The sequence below is a fragment of the Pelecanus crispus genome, chromosome 4 (genome assembly GCF_030463565.1).
Source record: "Pelecanus crispus isolate bPelCri1 chromosome 4, bPelCri1.pri, whole genome shotgun sequence".
Taxonomy (NCBI): domain Eukaryota; kingdom Metazoa; phylum Chordata; class Aves; order Pelecaniformes; family Pelecanidae; genus Pelecanus; species Pelecanus crispus.
The window spans coordinates 29,187,294-29,201,370 of record NC_134646.1 but is presented as its reverse complement, the minus strand read 5'-3'; the positions used below and the strand labels follow the sequence as shown (position 1 = coordinate 29,201,370).

Sequence of the window (14,077 nt, the reverse complement as noted above, 5' to 3'; positions counted from 1 at the left end):
TGATTTAGGAGATGTTCTCTGTAATGGCTTTTCTCCTAAATATACTTGACTGAAGTCTGTTTCATACATTATTGTTATTTCAGTTATGTATGTTATTCAAGAAGACTCGCAATGAAGTTAATTGTATGCCATGGTGGGGGGAAGCAAGCAACCCCCTAGGACTTCTTATGCTTTTGCAAAATCCTTTAAATCAAGTCATGGCATTTTCTTAAAATTCTTTCTGAAAATCTGTCAAGGGATTCTAGTCTACTGGAGTCTTTGACTTTCTACTGACCTGGAGATTTCACAATATTATGTTCTCCTGAAAAGAGAACTATAAACTGTCATGTGAGTAATGTTCCATCATGCAAGGTATATTGGTGACAGACCTCTCTTTTCCTGCTCTTCTTTCTAAAGCTGCCTGCTTAATATCAGTGGTAGAATCACATTTTTGAAGAACAGAGTCCTAATTTAGAGAATGTTGAAATATATGTATTTAACTAATGTTTATCACCAAAATTTCACGCTGTATGCTTGACACACTGGATTCCTAATTTAAGTGACACATCATCACAATAATTTGATCAGTGTTTCCAATTTATCTTTTAATCTTTGGTTGTTTTTCTTCCATAAGCTCCATAGAGACCTGGTTGGTTGTGGCTTGGGGGGGGGGGGGGGGTATTGCTGTTTCTTAAATTAGTACTAAAGTAGAAAGTAAAAAACTTTGGTTTTATATTAGTCTGTAATACCTTGAGATACAGTACAATCATTTCATTTGGTGTGAAGCTTTAAAGAGAGTTTCTGGAAATATTGTAAAAATGCCTCAAAATATTCCTATGCTTCTATTATACGGCACATTTTATACTATAGAATTGTGGTAGTTTGTATTATAAGATAGTAAGAGATAATGTACGGTAATAATCTGCTGTAGTGATTTGTGTGTTTTCTTTCCGAATCAACAGAGTGCTTCTAAAATTGCTTCTCTGTGTAAATTTACTAATTAGCAGTAGAGTCAAATTAGAAAAGTACCAGTTTCTCACACACACACCCTGGCCAACATGAAAGTAGAATAAATAATTTTATGGATGCCATGTTACTCTGTTCATTTCTGAAAAAGCCCTAAGAAGCAGCAGAGGTAGCTTGTACATTCTGGAGGACAGGAACTCAAATAATGGTGTCAGAATGAAGAGTGGATCTTGAACTGGCAAGAAAAAAAATGTATTGAGATGCAAAAGGAGATAAGTTTTATTCAAGACCTGTCTAGACCAACAGAGAAAAGAAAAATTGAGCTCTTGGGTGCCTACAAATCCCACCTACTTTACAAGTTGCTGTAAGCATACTGGGGAAATATCTATATAATAAAAATAATGTAAAGCGGTTGTCATAAGAAGGATTGATCAAGTGTACAGGAAGACAAATCTGGTATCTACTGTAATATTTTTTTTAACTTTTCTGATTATGATTTGATTGCTGTATATCACAGCTGCCATGTGAATGAATTAATTCACATTTGTCTCTTCTTTAGGTTTTAGAAAACACTTCCTTAGCATGTCAAATGCTAGACAGCACAGATAAAACTCAGAGGTCAGCATAGAGGGCAGCTGCTAGAAACATCAGATGTCAGCAAGTAAATAACATCTCTTGTTTTTTGTAGTGATGTGAATTATATGATGTCAGACCAGCAGAGACCCCCAGAAACCCTGTTTATTCTCCTTCTAAACAGTTACCTGTATGGTTCTTATTACTGTCGCCAAGAAACATTTCCCTTGTTAGAGTTCATGTCATACTGGGGGTGAGGGGGAAATTGATGTTTAGTTTGGATTTCCATGGTTACGTTAGTATTAAACAGTAGGGGAGGAAAAAAGTCTCTGATGGCTTTTTTCCCCCTGGTGTGGTGGAAGCCATCCTTACTTGTAATTTAATATGGTTTCAGAAAGGTTTGGATACTTCTCAAAGCAGCCCTCTGAACAAAACTGCTTTTATTGGGTTTTTTTTTTTTTATATATATATATATAGTTTTGTGCTTGGGCAAAATTGCTTTCCTTTACAAAAAAAATTCCTTTAAGCAAAAATTGAAAAATGGTTTACTGACGGCTTGGTGACCACAGATCAGTAAGTCATCAGTTAAAGTTTTCCTAATTTTCTTTTCTCTTGGAGAACAAGAAAATGTAGTACTGTCTGTGCTACGATGTTAGAGGTCAATTTCTTCAGAGTGAGTGTAAAATTAATACATTGGTGTTTTACTTCACAGGTGGCTTATTTATCTTGCTTTCACACTTAGAAATATTTGATGTGGTGTGTTCTCCCAAATAATCACACCTGAGTATGTGGAAATACCACAATTAGAAGGGTAGGTTTTACTACATGTTTTCTAAAGTTAAATAAAATGCAGGTATATAAAAGAGGGAAATACTGGTTTTGTAATGCTGGGTGTAATGGAAAGACCTTAACAGAAGAGGAGCATAAGATCTCAAGTTCATTTCCATCTATTATACCTTAATCACTTCTGACAGATGTTTGCCTAACCTGCTTTTAAAGCCTTCCAGTGATGGATATTCCACAACCTCCATAGGCAGCCTGTTCAGTCCTTTACTCTTACTTGAAAGTTTTCCAAATGCCTAACTTAAATCTTCCTTGCTTTTTCCTGTCTGCAGTAGAGCTGGTGAACAGTTTAGTCCCATTCTCATACCAACTTCCTTTGTGTTTGAAGAATAAGACCAAGTCTCCCATCTATCTTCTCTTCTATAGACTAAACAACTACGCTTCTTTCAAGCTTTTTGATCTTTTTTGAAGTGTCTTTAAAAAGTTGAGACACAGGAAAGGAGAATCTGAACAAAAGCAAATCTCTGTGACAGTTGGGGGGTGGGGCTTGAGTACGTGTGTGTGCAATGTGAATATTGCTTGGGAAGCCTCTTGAGCAGCTGAGACAGTCTGCCTGTAGTAAGATGTGGCTAGTCAGGCCTTTCCTGACTTGCCTTTCCTTTATTTCCTCCTGTCTCCCGCACACTTCTTTTCTAGAGAAATTACAAGTTTAAGCTGTGTGGAGTGTTTTTGTTTTGTGGTTTGGTTTTTTCTTTTTTTTTTTCCTTTAAACTGGAGGGGAGAGGCACCATTGTTCTTTTCTGTAATGTTTGTGGTGTGGTGTTGTGTTGATTAATTCATTAGTTAGTTGCCTTTACACTTTTTGAGCCATAAAGTCTTCTAATGGTGAAGTCCATAACAAGCATGAAACATTTTGCAAGCAGGTAGTTCCCTCCTGAAAATGTAGCCCCTGTGGTTCCAGTCAGTTGAATAGATCTGATAGAACACGGGAAAGCACTTTTTGAGCATAATAAAAATGTGCTAGTTTGCTTGGGTAGCATGATGGCTCCAAATGTTTTGAGATTGTCACCATATTCATTTGAGTATTCCTAAACTGTCCAAGCATACATGTTTGTATTTAAATAAGAAAAGTTCCTTGCCTGAGCACGCATTCTGACAGATGCTTGTAAATTCAGTATGGGTAGACATTTGTGATCGATTATAACTGTGGTTTTAGGCATGGCAATCGCTGGCATCCCTGATGACAAAATTTAGTGTGCCAGATCCCTGTTCAGTTTTCTAGGGGACAGTTGCTTATGATGCAAGTCATGGCCTGCTCCTGGGTGATATTCTGTAATACCAGGTGATTGGCCAACACAAAAAGAAGTCATTTTAATTTATAAGCTTTTTTTCTAAATGCCAGTTTTGACTTCCCTCCCCTCACCCCCCCAAAGAAACCATCTTAAAAATGGCATGCCTTTCAGGACTGGCAGATGGTGGCTGTTTCAGATCTTAGTGTCCTCTTACTTTCTTATTGCTAGCTTGTAAAACAGTTTGCAATTTCAGATTTCAATATCATATTTTAAATAACTGGCTGGTTCAAGTGGAAAAAGAAGAGAAGCAATTCAGTTGCTCGTTTGTTCCTTTGTATGCTATTTATTTTGCTATGGTAATTAGTCTACTCCAATAATTCTAATGTTACTGCTTACAGGCTAACATTGAGCTGCATTAGTAGTAGTGTGTGACCACCGAAGATTTAGTTTCTGGATTGTCATGTATATTCTTCCTCTTGGATGTCCTTGGCTCTGTTCCTCTTCTGTTATTCAACAAACCTTGTCTCCTACCATGGGATCGGGGCAGGAATGGGGGGATAAAAAGTAACTAGGAAAATAAGTCAGCATCTGAATAATCTTTTCTTTGAAGTCTTGTGTCAGAGCAGTTTCCAGTTGTTCCATTGCACGTTTGTCGTTTATTGTGCTTTGTTCTGTTTTGTCAGAATATTGCCAGTTGGTCAATGGCCTTCTGGTAAGGGTGGGTCACCCATTCTGTTTATAGAAACTGAGGAGGGGATGTTTGCCCAAAAAACTTTTATTGTCTGTACAGAGTGTGAACATTATTAATGAAGGTATGAATTACTTTTAAAGGGATAAGTGAGGGAATCATCTGCCTAGTGACACGAAAGGTAAGGCTTCTGCTAAGTTACATGTAAAACCTAGAGTCATGATTGTCTGATATTGATCTATTTTGATCATTATATGCATCAATGGGGGTCTGTAACAGCAGCTGTAATCAGTTGTTGACGCTGTTTCTAAAGAAAATTACTTTGATACCTTACTGAGATGGGAATTGGATGGGAATTGGATAAATTCCTCTTTGCCATGTACAATTTTCAGAGAGAAATTCCAGAAAAGAGATATCTTCTGATGACCTAGTTCTTACAATTTTTGTTACACTCCACAACTTTTATACAATTCTTAAGGTCTTGTGCCACTTTGTATAAATCAACAGCCTAGAAACTGTTCCTTGACTTCAAAAACTGTAGAGATGGAAGCTTAAACTAGCATTCATATTAGAAAGGAATATATACTGTATTTAACAATCATCCGTTAAACACAATTCACGTAGAAGAACCCATTTTTCTTTCCTCAGAATGCTTGGAAAAACCTGACAGAGATTCTATGCTGGATTAGAGGAAAATGGAATTCTTCTCATAACTGCTTCCCTGGTGTGTTGTCTCCTATCCTAATTATCTGAAAGCAGACAGATTCCAAGATGCTTTTTACCTTTGAAAGCGGCTGGCAATGCATAAAACATCATCAAAAATTGCCTTGAGTTAGCAAATCTCTTCTTGAGATCATTTGGTACAATGTTTTGGCATAAAACTACCCATTATAGAAGATTTTTATTTCCATTTCCTTCTCATCAGGAGCTTTCCCAGCATAACTTCAACTGAGTATGAATTAATAGTTTAAAGATTAGTCTCTGACTTCAGGACCCTCTCTCGGAAACGATCCATGGTTATTGGATCTGGTTTCTATCCCAGAGTGTTTCTCAATTACAGTTTAATACACAGCTTTGTAGTGGCATCTTGTTTCAGACTCTGAAGATAAGTGAGCAGATCACTTCAGCAGCTCAGTTGGCTGGGGCAGCTAGGGACTGCTATTCCCACAAGACTGCACGGGCTTGCACAAGGCATTCATATTTGGCACTACATTTGGCTTGGTAGCAGCTGCTCTGGAGCGAAGGCCGTAAGTTCACGTTCGTGCTGGTCCTACCGTAAGGTTTCAAACCTTCTGTGGGAAGTGCTCTAGTAATTGGTAACAGTCACACACTAAGGAAGTCACTGTTGCCAACTAGGATATGACACTGAATTGTACACCAGGGAAATTGATCTTTTCTTAGGAATTGAATTATCTTGCTATGTCACAGTGGGTAAGTAATTTCACATCCATGTGACCATCTATAAAATAATGCTAATGATAAGAACTAGGCACAGATTTTTTTTTTTTCTTTACATATAGCTTATAATTAAATTTTACTGCAAACTTACCTGCAAATTTGCACTTTTTGAAGATGCTAAACCAAGATATTCTAATTGAAAGTAATTGGTTTAAAATGGTTAGATTTTTAATAGAATAATTTGGAACATAGCAAAATTATAATATAGCTCAATTTATCTTAAACTATGGAATCAAAAGAAGCTTTGAATCCATAGGTGAAATACGGCTATTCCCCAAAAGCTGCTTGGAGGATTTTGCTGTCAGATACCATCAGTCTTCATAGCTGACATCAGTCCTCTCAGTGTCCAAGATGAGTGCACAAGGGTTTTATTTCGTTGCTTGGTTGGTTTGTTTGGTTTTTTCCTCTGCATAGATCTAGTATTAAAAGAGGGGAAAATAATTTTCATCCTAGAAGTTTTAAAAGCTGTGATCCTCCAGCACTTCTCACTGTATACAACTACAAAGAAGGTTCTGAAAGGCAGTTGCAGGGCTGCTTACTTTTTTGGTACCATTAAAAGATACAATATTGCTGTGCTTTCTCTCAAACAGTGCTTAAGTATTTATGTAGTCCATAAGATGTGGTCCAGAAGTTTACCTAGACTAACATACTGTTAACTCAATAACCATGTTGCTATTCTGGACTGTGCCCAAAGGACTACTGAGTATAGTTACTTTGAAATTGGGTTAAGTGCTCATAAAACCAGATATTTAGAAACAGTGATGTTCCTAACTCTAGTTCTTTTCAGTACCAGTGCATGAACATTTTTGTGAGAAGTTATTAATGAATGTAAGCAATGTTAAATTAACAGAAGGAAAAAGAAGGGGGGGCAGTGTTCTGTAACAGCTAGAGTTTTGCAAGGGATGCTTAAAGGTAATCCAAAAAACTCTTGATGTTACTTTCTCATTTAGAATATAGAAAACAACTCAGGCCAAACATACCCTTTTAAGATCACCCTCTTTGGTTTGGGAAGGTCATTTCTGTGTGTCAGCTAGAATAACTACAACTCAAAAGTCAAAAGTGTTCGCATGGGGTTTACATTTGATTTATCAGTCTTGGCAAACTTGGTTTTCAAAATGTGAAATAAACATATAAAATCTGAGTGGTGGTTCTCTGTTAGTAAGAATTAAATTACTCTCATTTTAAAAAGAAAAAAACTTAAATATAAGCAGCATTTGCTATACAGGAAAAAGTGGTAGGTTGTTTTGTGGATGTTCATGTCTGTGCAGAAGGAAAGGTGGCATCTTGATTTCAAGTAGCCTTTGAATTGTTACTTTGTGCACTTTATTTAGAAATGATTGACAGGTAGTTGCTGTACAGTCTGCTTCAGAAGTTGGTTGGTTTGTTTTCTTGCTGAGAATAGTGAAGTCTTCATCTGCGGAAATGTAAGTCTACTGAAAACTTTTTTCTTCAGAGTTCCTTTCTTCTATCTCCAGAAGGGGAAAAAAATATTCTGTATATTTCTACCGCACAAGTTAAAATCATTGATCCAGAAGGTAGTTAGTTACAATACTTAATAGTTATATCTGGAGATTTTTCTAAGTAGATGAGATGCTTGCTAGGAATTTTCAGGCTCTTCACTCTGTATGTGATGAAAGGAAAGACCTGTGTTTTGAGGCTGATGCCAGGAATATGCAGTAGTAGATATTGCTGGCATGTGGTTTTGAAGTGACACGTGACTGCTTCTGGCTGCTGAGGATTAGTTGTTGTCAGCCCACTTTAGATTTAAAAGATAATTTAGACTTTTCACTCCACAGCTGAATAAATCATTTTGTCTGCACGGGGTAAGTTAGTATCTTTATAGAAGATTTTCATTAAAATACCATTCTCCTGTATTATGTAAGTAAATTCAACACTGGAAAGTACAATTATTTGTGTGATGAATGAAACCGGGTCGTTGAATGTGTGTGGGAGGGTTTTGCCAATGTAAATAAGACACTGCAACTGCAGGCTCGAAGTTCGGTGAGGACTGCTTTTCCCCTTAAAGCTTTGTTTGACAGCTTCGTTGCTCCCCATTAAGAGATGTTTGCTGTTATTCTTGCATTGATGACACACAGGCATATGCATACACAAACACACACATTTTCAGATATAATTTTCTTCAGCTTTTATTTGGCCCACATAAAAGAATACCTGAAGTTTCTGCCTCAGTAAACACCAGCAATTGTTACTACAGTTGTAGTTGGAGAACGCTTGATTCTTTTGCTGTACATCTGCATGATGCCTACTGAATGCTTTTGTGAATAAATAATGGTTATTTTTAACCTTAGCACTTGCTTTAACCGAATGGTTAAATCCTGTTTTCCTTTAGCTGTGCTACAAGATACTACTTTTACATGTAGAAAAGCTGATACTAATGTAAAAGCAATACATTTCAAGATTCTTTTTTACCATAGTTGAACTTCGTAAGATAACTCTAGGCAGGTTTCAGATATTAAGAGTATTGTGACTTAAAATTGAAAAGGGGGATCAATGTTCCTGTGAACTACCTAGCCAATGCCATTATTTTGCAGACTATTGCTGACATAAAATACATTGCTTAATGGTATTCTTATTTCCAAACTCTTCAAGTTTCTGAGGAGAAGGTATCTTTAAAGTGTCCTTTTAGCAGCTAGTGTTTTTTGACAACCGTTATTAACGTTATTGCTCTGACAGACCCAAAAGAAAAAGACTGGATTTTGAGAGATACTTTTAAAAGGTATTTTTGTTCTCAAGTGAGGCCTGTCTTAGGGAGAGGGGGTCAACATTTCTTTCTTCTTTACCTTTTTATAACTGCTGTGCCTGCTCTTAATTAAGGAGGTAGCATGAATGCTCACTTTTTTTAGGATAAAGTTACAAAAAACAATAAAATACCTAAGAAACAGTGTTCTGCTTGGTATCAACAGGTAGATTTCAGTGCAGTTATTATTATTCTTCTACTATCTGATTTATGGGTAGTTTACTCTGTAGTTATAACAGTAATCTAAAGCTTTCACTCCCCAGTAAAACCCTAGAGGGTGAACCACAGTACAGATTCTTCGAGTTCCTGTGGCATATGCTGACCTTGCAGACTTGTCCAGATGCAGCTGAGTCCACTTATATTTCTGAATTTATAGGCATATGTGTGTGTCTGTAATTGTAAAGTCCATCACCTGTCAAGGAGTTTTATGAGGATACTTTGAGGCCTGAGTAGCAGCTCCTTTTCTTTGTTTATATTCAGTGATAGCCACTGGATACACCATGGTTGGGAAAAGTAAGCTTTTATAAATTTAAAAAAAAAAAAAAAAACCCAAAACCAAACAAAACCCAAACCTGTCAATTTTTTACGTAAGCTTTCTGTTCCAAAGAATTAGATGTATTTTGGGTTTGGAAATCAGTGCTTAAGGTCAAAGAAACAAGGTAGCATGTTGTGGGTGTTGCATCTTTTCCATCATGGGATTTATGTGAGAATTCCCTCTGCATGTGGTGATCATTTACCATAAGATTCTGATAGTACTATTAAAATATTAATGCAGTGGGATCCAAAAAATACACACTGCTGAAAAAATATATAAGGCTGTCCAACTGTTTTCACATATGAGCTGCTACTTACATTTCAGACTGCACTATAAAGCACAACCAGATGAACTTCCAGGGGGACTGGCAGAAGTAGTGGGTGTGTAACCTGTTGAGGCTTAAGTCAACCAGAGTAAAGAAGTTGCTTTTCTTGAGCCATGTTGTGAGCCATCCATGTCTATTGAATTACTAGGTAGTCTTCTCAGATTAATAAATTATGTATAACTTTGTACACAGTCTTTGTAACTGAAAATTTTTGGTAAAAAAAATAAGGGGGTGGGCAAAAATTTAGTTACAAACCACATCCAAATCGCTTGACTTTTATCTTAACCTGGACAGAACTCCTTGTAGTCATCATGTCTCTGCTTTGTTTAGTCCTTGGGGTGTCTGCTCAGAGGTGGAAAGAAGTACAAAGTTAGTTCATAATTGGACTGAGACAAGCATTAGTAGAAACTTCTCCCTGAATACAAATTTAGCACAAGCGTATAGCCAGGATGTGAATGAAATTGCCAGTACTCTTAACTTACCTTAACCTTTTACTTCTGACTATTCAGTTTCTAATGATCTCTACCATACAGATCCAAGAGATCCATTTTAATTCAAATTAAGCCTGTCATAATACTCTTAAAGTAAATATTTAATGTTTTTACCTTTATTTGTTCTAACATATGCCTGTCTTCTTCATTCATTGTTTCTCATAGTTTTAATTTTTGCCTGCCTCATTTGCCTGTGACTTGCTTGTGACTTTGGTACATCATTCCCTTCCAAGACAGACTTGTCTTCATGTTCAAAAATAATCTTTACTGAGTAACTTCTATTGCCTCAAAATTGGTACCAGAGGATGGGCCTTTTTTGTGCAATGTTCCATCACATTTTTAAAAAATCTCTTTCATGCTGCAGTGTTTTTCAATATGAAAAAGTTCAGTTGTGTGTGTTTTTACTATTTACAGCCCTTTAAAATAGGGAGGGGTAGGCTCTTAGGACTACTAAAAGACCTGTCTGCAGCTGGGATTGAGCCTGATTTATCTGGCAGCCAGAAGGGTTGGACTGTAGTCTCCAGAGCTAGCAAATCATTCCTTTGGGCTGGCATTGCTTCTTGGATGGACTGTGTTAGACATGTTAGTTGTTTGGAAATCTGCAAAGCAATTATTCTGACTCTCTTGGTGCAAAAGATGTGAGTTGAAATAACATATGGCAGAAATGTACAACTTTGCATAATAATTTGCTGCTTGGTAAATTGCTTTCATACTGACTATGCAGGAGTTTATATGAATACTTGAAAAATTTTATTTAAGTGCTCCAAAAAAAAAAAAAAATCGGGCTGTTCAACTGTTTAAAGCCCCAGTTATAGCAATCACTTGTTTGGCGAGAATGGGGAAGATAGAATTCTTATGTCTTTTTGCAATTGTAAGTTGCAAAACCGTATTGCCATACTTTACAATACCCTCTTACATTTTCAGTTGTAATTCCATTTTGCTTATATTAAAAAGAGCATTCTTTCTTTAGCAAAATACAAGGATAATAGTTAAAATTTTGTTTGATCTTTTATAGTGCCACATTTCTAGTACCTGGTAGGGGATCACTGATCTAGTGCTGAGAGTCAAAAATGAGGTTCCGTGATGATTTATTTGATAATATCTAGATTTTGAATTTTTACACTACAATTTATCAACATTGCTTAAAATCTTGACAAAAAATACAGTGGTTTTTGTTTGGGTTTTGGGTTTGTTTTTTTTTTTTAATTATGCTATCATTGCTAGCTGTTGCTTTTCAAGTGTTTGCCATTGTTCTGCCAAAAATATTTTGGTAGGTCTCTGCTGTATGCAGAGAAGGACCGAGGTGAGCATCTACATTTTTATCATTTACACATATTTGCTTAGGGCCTTAAACCATGTTTTTAGTTGTGTAAACTTATTTTGACAATGTGAAATTCAGGAAACCTATGTTCTTCCCTTACAGAGCTAACAATATACTTAATTCTGAAAGACAGATGAGCTGGTAGTTAAATCTTTACTGATATGTGTCTGTCTTTTTGATGTGAGTGAAATGATATTTAAGTGTAATGTGGTGCACTATGTCTTTTTGCTCTACTATAACAAGGAAACTAGGGCTTTGAATGTGATTAAGTAGTCTCAAGCAATGCAAAAGTTGTATCTAATATCTAAGATAATTCAGTTTTCTTTCTCAGCATTACATTGCTGCTTACTGATACCTTAGCCTATTTGTATATGGGTTTAAAAGGCGCAGTTTTTGAAACCTGTCTGCTTTACTTTATTTTGTGATTGAGGAATTGTATTTTTCCACAGATGAAACTATGGAAAACCTGTGTTTCTGAGAAGTAAACCTCTTTCTTCTCTGTCTTTTGGAGCCTAGAAACATTTAGTCTTTTAGAATGGCACTTCCTGAGGAGGAATATCTGGGTGTAAAAGCCATGATTGCATTTTACAATGTGTAACAGGTATAAAACCAGTGGAACAGCCAACCTTTTGTGGTAGTGCTAGGTAAGTGCATGAAACTTACTGAATATAGCTGATTTCCAAAATGTCCTAGCAATAGAATTGTATCACTGCAGATTTGTAACTAAATGTTAAAGACCATTGCCTCCCTAATGACAAATTGAGAGCTGCTGCTGATCTTCTCTGCTTTAATTAGAGTGAAGTAGGGAGATCATCAAGTCAAAACTAAGATTTGCTCTCAAAACTAATCAGTCAGGAGGTTTTTTTTGTAGTTTAAATTTTCATTGTTTTGAAAACTAAACCTTAAGTTTTTCTACCAAAAATGTGAAATCAAATCAGATACTGTAAATCTTAGCCAAAGATGTTCATGTTAGTAGGTCTAGAATATCTTATCAGAAGTTAGGAGAAACCTGTAAGAGAGAATTGATTTTTAAAGCATGAATCCTGATTCTCTTGAGACAGGAGAAGTTACTACAGTTTCCTAGTTGTAGTGATACTTTGGGTTAGCAAAAATAACATAGTTGCGCTCTTCTTCTGTTTTGATCTGCTCACTACTGTTTCGTACTTTGCAGAATAAAAAGGTGTGATGTGAGATTCTTAAATCTCATTCACTGTGTCCTGACAGTTCATAGAAGTGCAAAGCATAGGAAAGCAGAATCTGGCAAACAGCTGGCACATTCTGTGATATTTATGGGTTTTTGTAAGATTGTCTGCCAGAAATGACCATACTCAAAGACGCTCAGGTAGAAGTCTTTGAACACACTTCTTGCAGAAACAAAGTGATTGTTGATACTTTCTATCTTTTACAGAAAGTAGAATACTTTGCTATAGAGTTGGCCACAATAAAGTGTCTTGCGACATCTTGCAGAAGAAGAAAATGAGTTTAATTTGAGAGCTGCTTGGGACTTAAGACCAAAAGCTTAGGAAGAAGAATTGCCATTATGTATTTTTGTATAGTTTAAATTAATGAATTTTTTTAGCATTGGAGAAATTAGCTTTGTGTTGTCGATAACTCTTAGAATAAGGTTGATTCCACTGGTTCTGCTTCATAATGACAAACTTTAGTTTGAACAGAGCCTCTCAATTGAAAAGTAAACATGTCTTTTTGCAGACTGTTATTTTCTCCTGTAGTGGCTCCTTGCCTGATCTTAAGTCTTGTTTGGCGACTATTCATAAACATGGCATTCTCTGTAAGGTATATGTTTATGCTATCTGGGCCATCTTGTGATTGCTTAACTCTTTACTAAAGATCAGTAGGATTGGCTTTGCTGTAGAAATACTTGACTCCTCCATAGCTAGCACAAAGCGAAGAGCAATGATGGGTCAGAGTGAAGCAGCTGTGCAATGAATAATACTGCCTAGGTGTGGCGAGCTGTGAAAGTTTACCCTCTTGTGGAGTTGTTAGTATATACGTGGGAGAGGAAGAGAGGAGAAGCAGGCATTTGTGGCAATTTTGTCTCATTTTACATCATTTGATTTGTTTACATCATTGGCAGCTTTTTGTCTCAACACATGCCCAGGATGACCAACTGAAACATGTGTGGCATTTGGTTGTGTTGCGTTAAGGCCCATGGGGAAAGAATGAGAACAAGAGATAAGATGCCTGTTACCTAAGAAAGCAGCATAAAACTTTACTGAATTGAAAATGCTGAAATAAAGCTGTGTCGCTGTCATAGATGTACTGGATGCATACATGGAGAACATGCTGATCTGTAGGCAGTAAGTCTTACTAAGCAGCCTGCAGGTTAGATCTTGTACAGTTGGTAATCTGGCTTTGTGTGTTGACATTAACAAAGCATCACAAGAAAAAGCTGAGAACTTTGAAGTACTGAGCTTTTTTTAAACCTCCAGCTGGAAACAGGAATGCTTAGAGCTAATTATTTTAGGGTTTGGGAATCGGTTGGCTTCCAGTTTCTGGGTTTTTTGGTTAAATGATTGCTTTTCCAATAGTGAGAAGTAATAGGTTCCATGTTCGGGCTATGGATAGATTCCAAAAACAATTTTTAGAGTTTAAGTTTTAAATCTTGTCATCAATTTTATGGGGGTTTTGGCTTTTTCTTGCTTTTAAAACCAGAGAATATTAATATTGAAGAGTAAGCTACAACAAGGTTTATGTTTTTAGCACCTTCTTGGTGTGTTCACTTTTAGATCTAGATATATTCTAAGGTCTAGGCCAATGTTGATAAACCACTATTTGTAAAATATGTTGAAATTTTGGGGTAATTTGTTCTATATGAGAAGTCTTGATTTATTATAGAGAGTTCACCACTTTGGAGACCCTTCCACATTATGTATTCTTGAGAAACAAA

At 36.4% G+C, this 14,077-nt stretch overlaps 1 protein-coding gene across 6 annotated transcripts in view; it reads left to right on the top strand.

Moving 5' to 3' along the window:
• AIMP1 (aminoacyl tRNA synthetase complex interacting multifunctional protein 1) overlaps positions 1-14,077 on the top strand; it is a 41,516-nt gene that overhangs the window by 2,153 nt on the left and 25,286 nt on the right. Inside the window, exon 1 of one of the 6 annotated variants that reach the window (XM_075709275.1) lies at positions 2,271-2,329. The exons of 4 other annotated variants lie outside the window; for them this stretch is intronic. Coding sequence is in view for 1 of the 2 variants with exons in the window: in XM_075709270.1 (XP_075565385.1) it covers positions 11,452-11,462 (11 nt within the window). In the remaining variant the exon portion in view is untranslated. Of the gene's footprint in view, positions 1-2,270; positions 2,330-11,451; positions 11,463-14,077 lie in introns of those variants that run through there. One more of the 6 variants, XM_075709270.1, reaches the window with a different exon arrangement.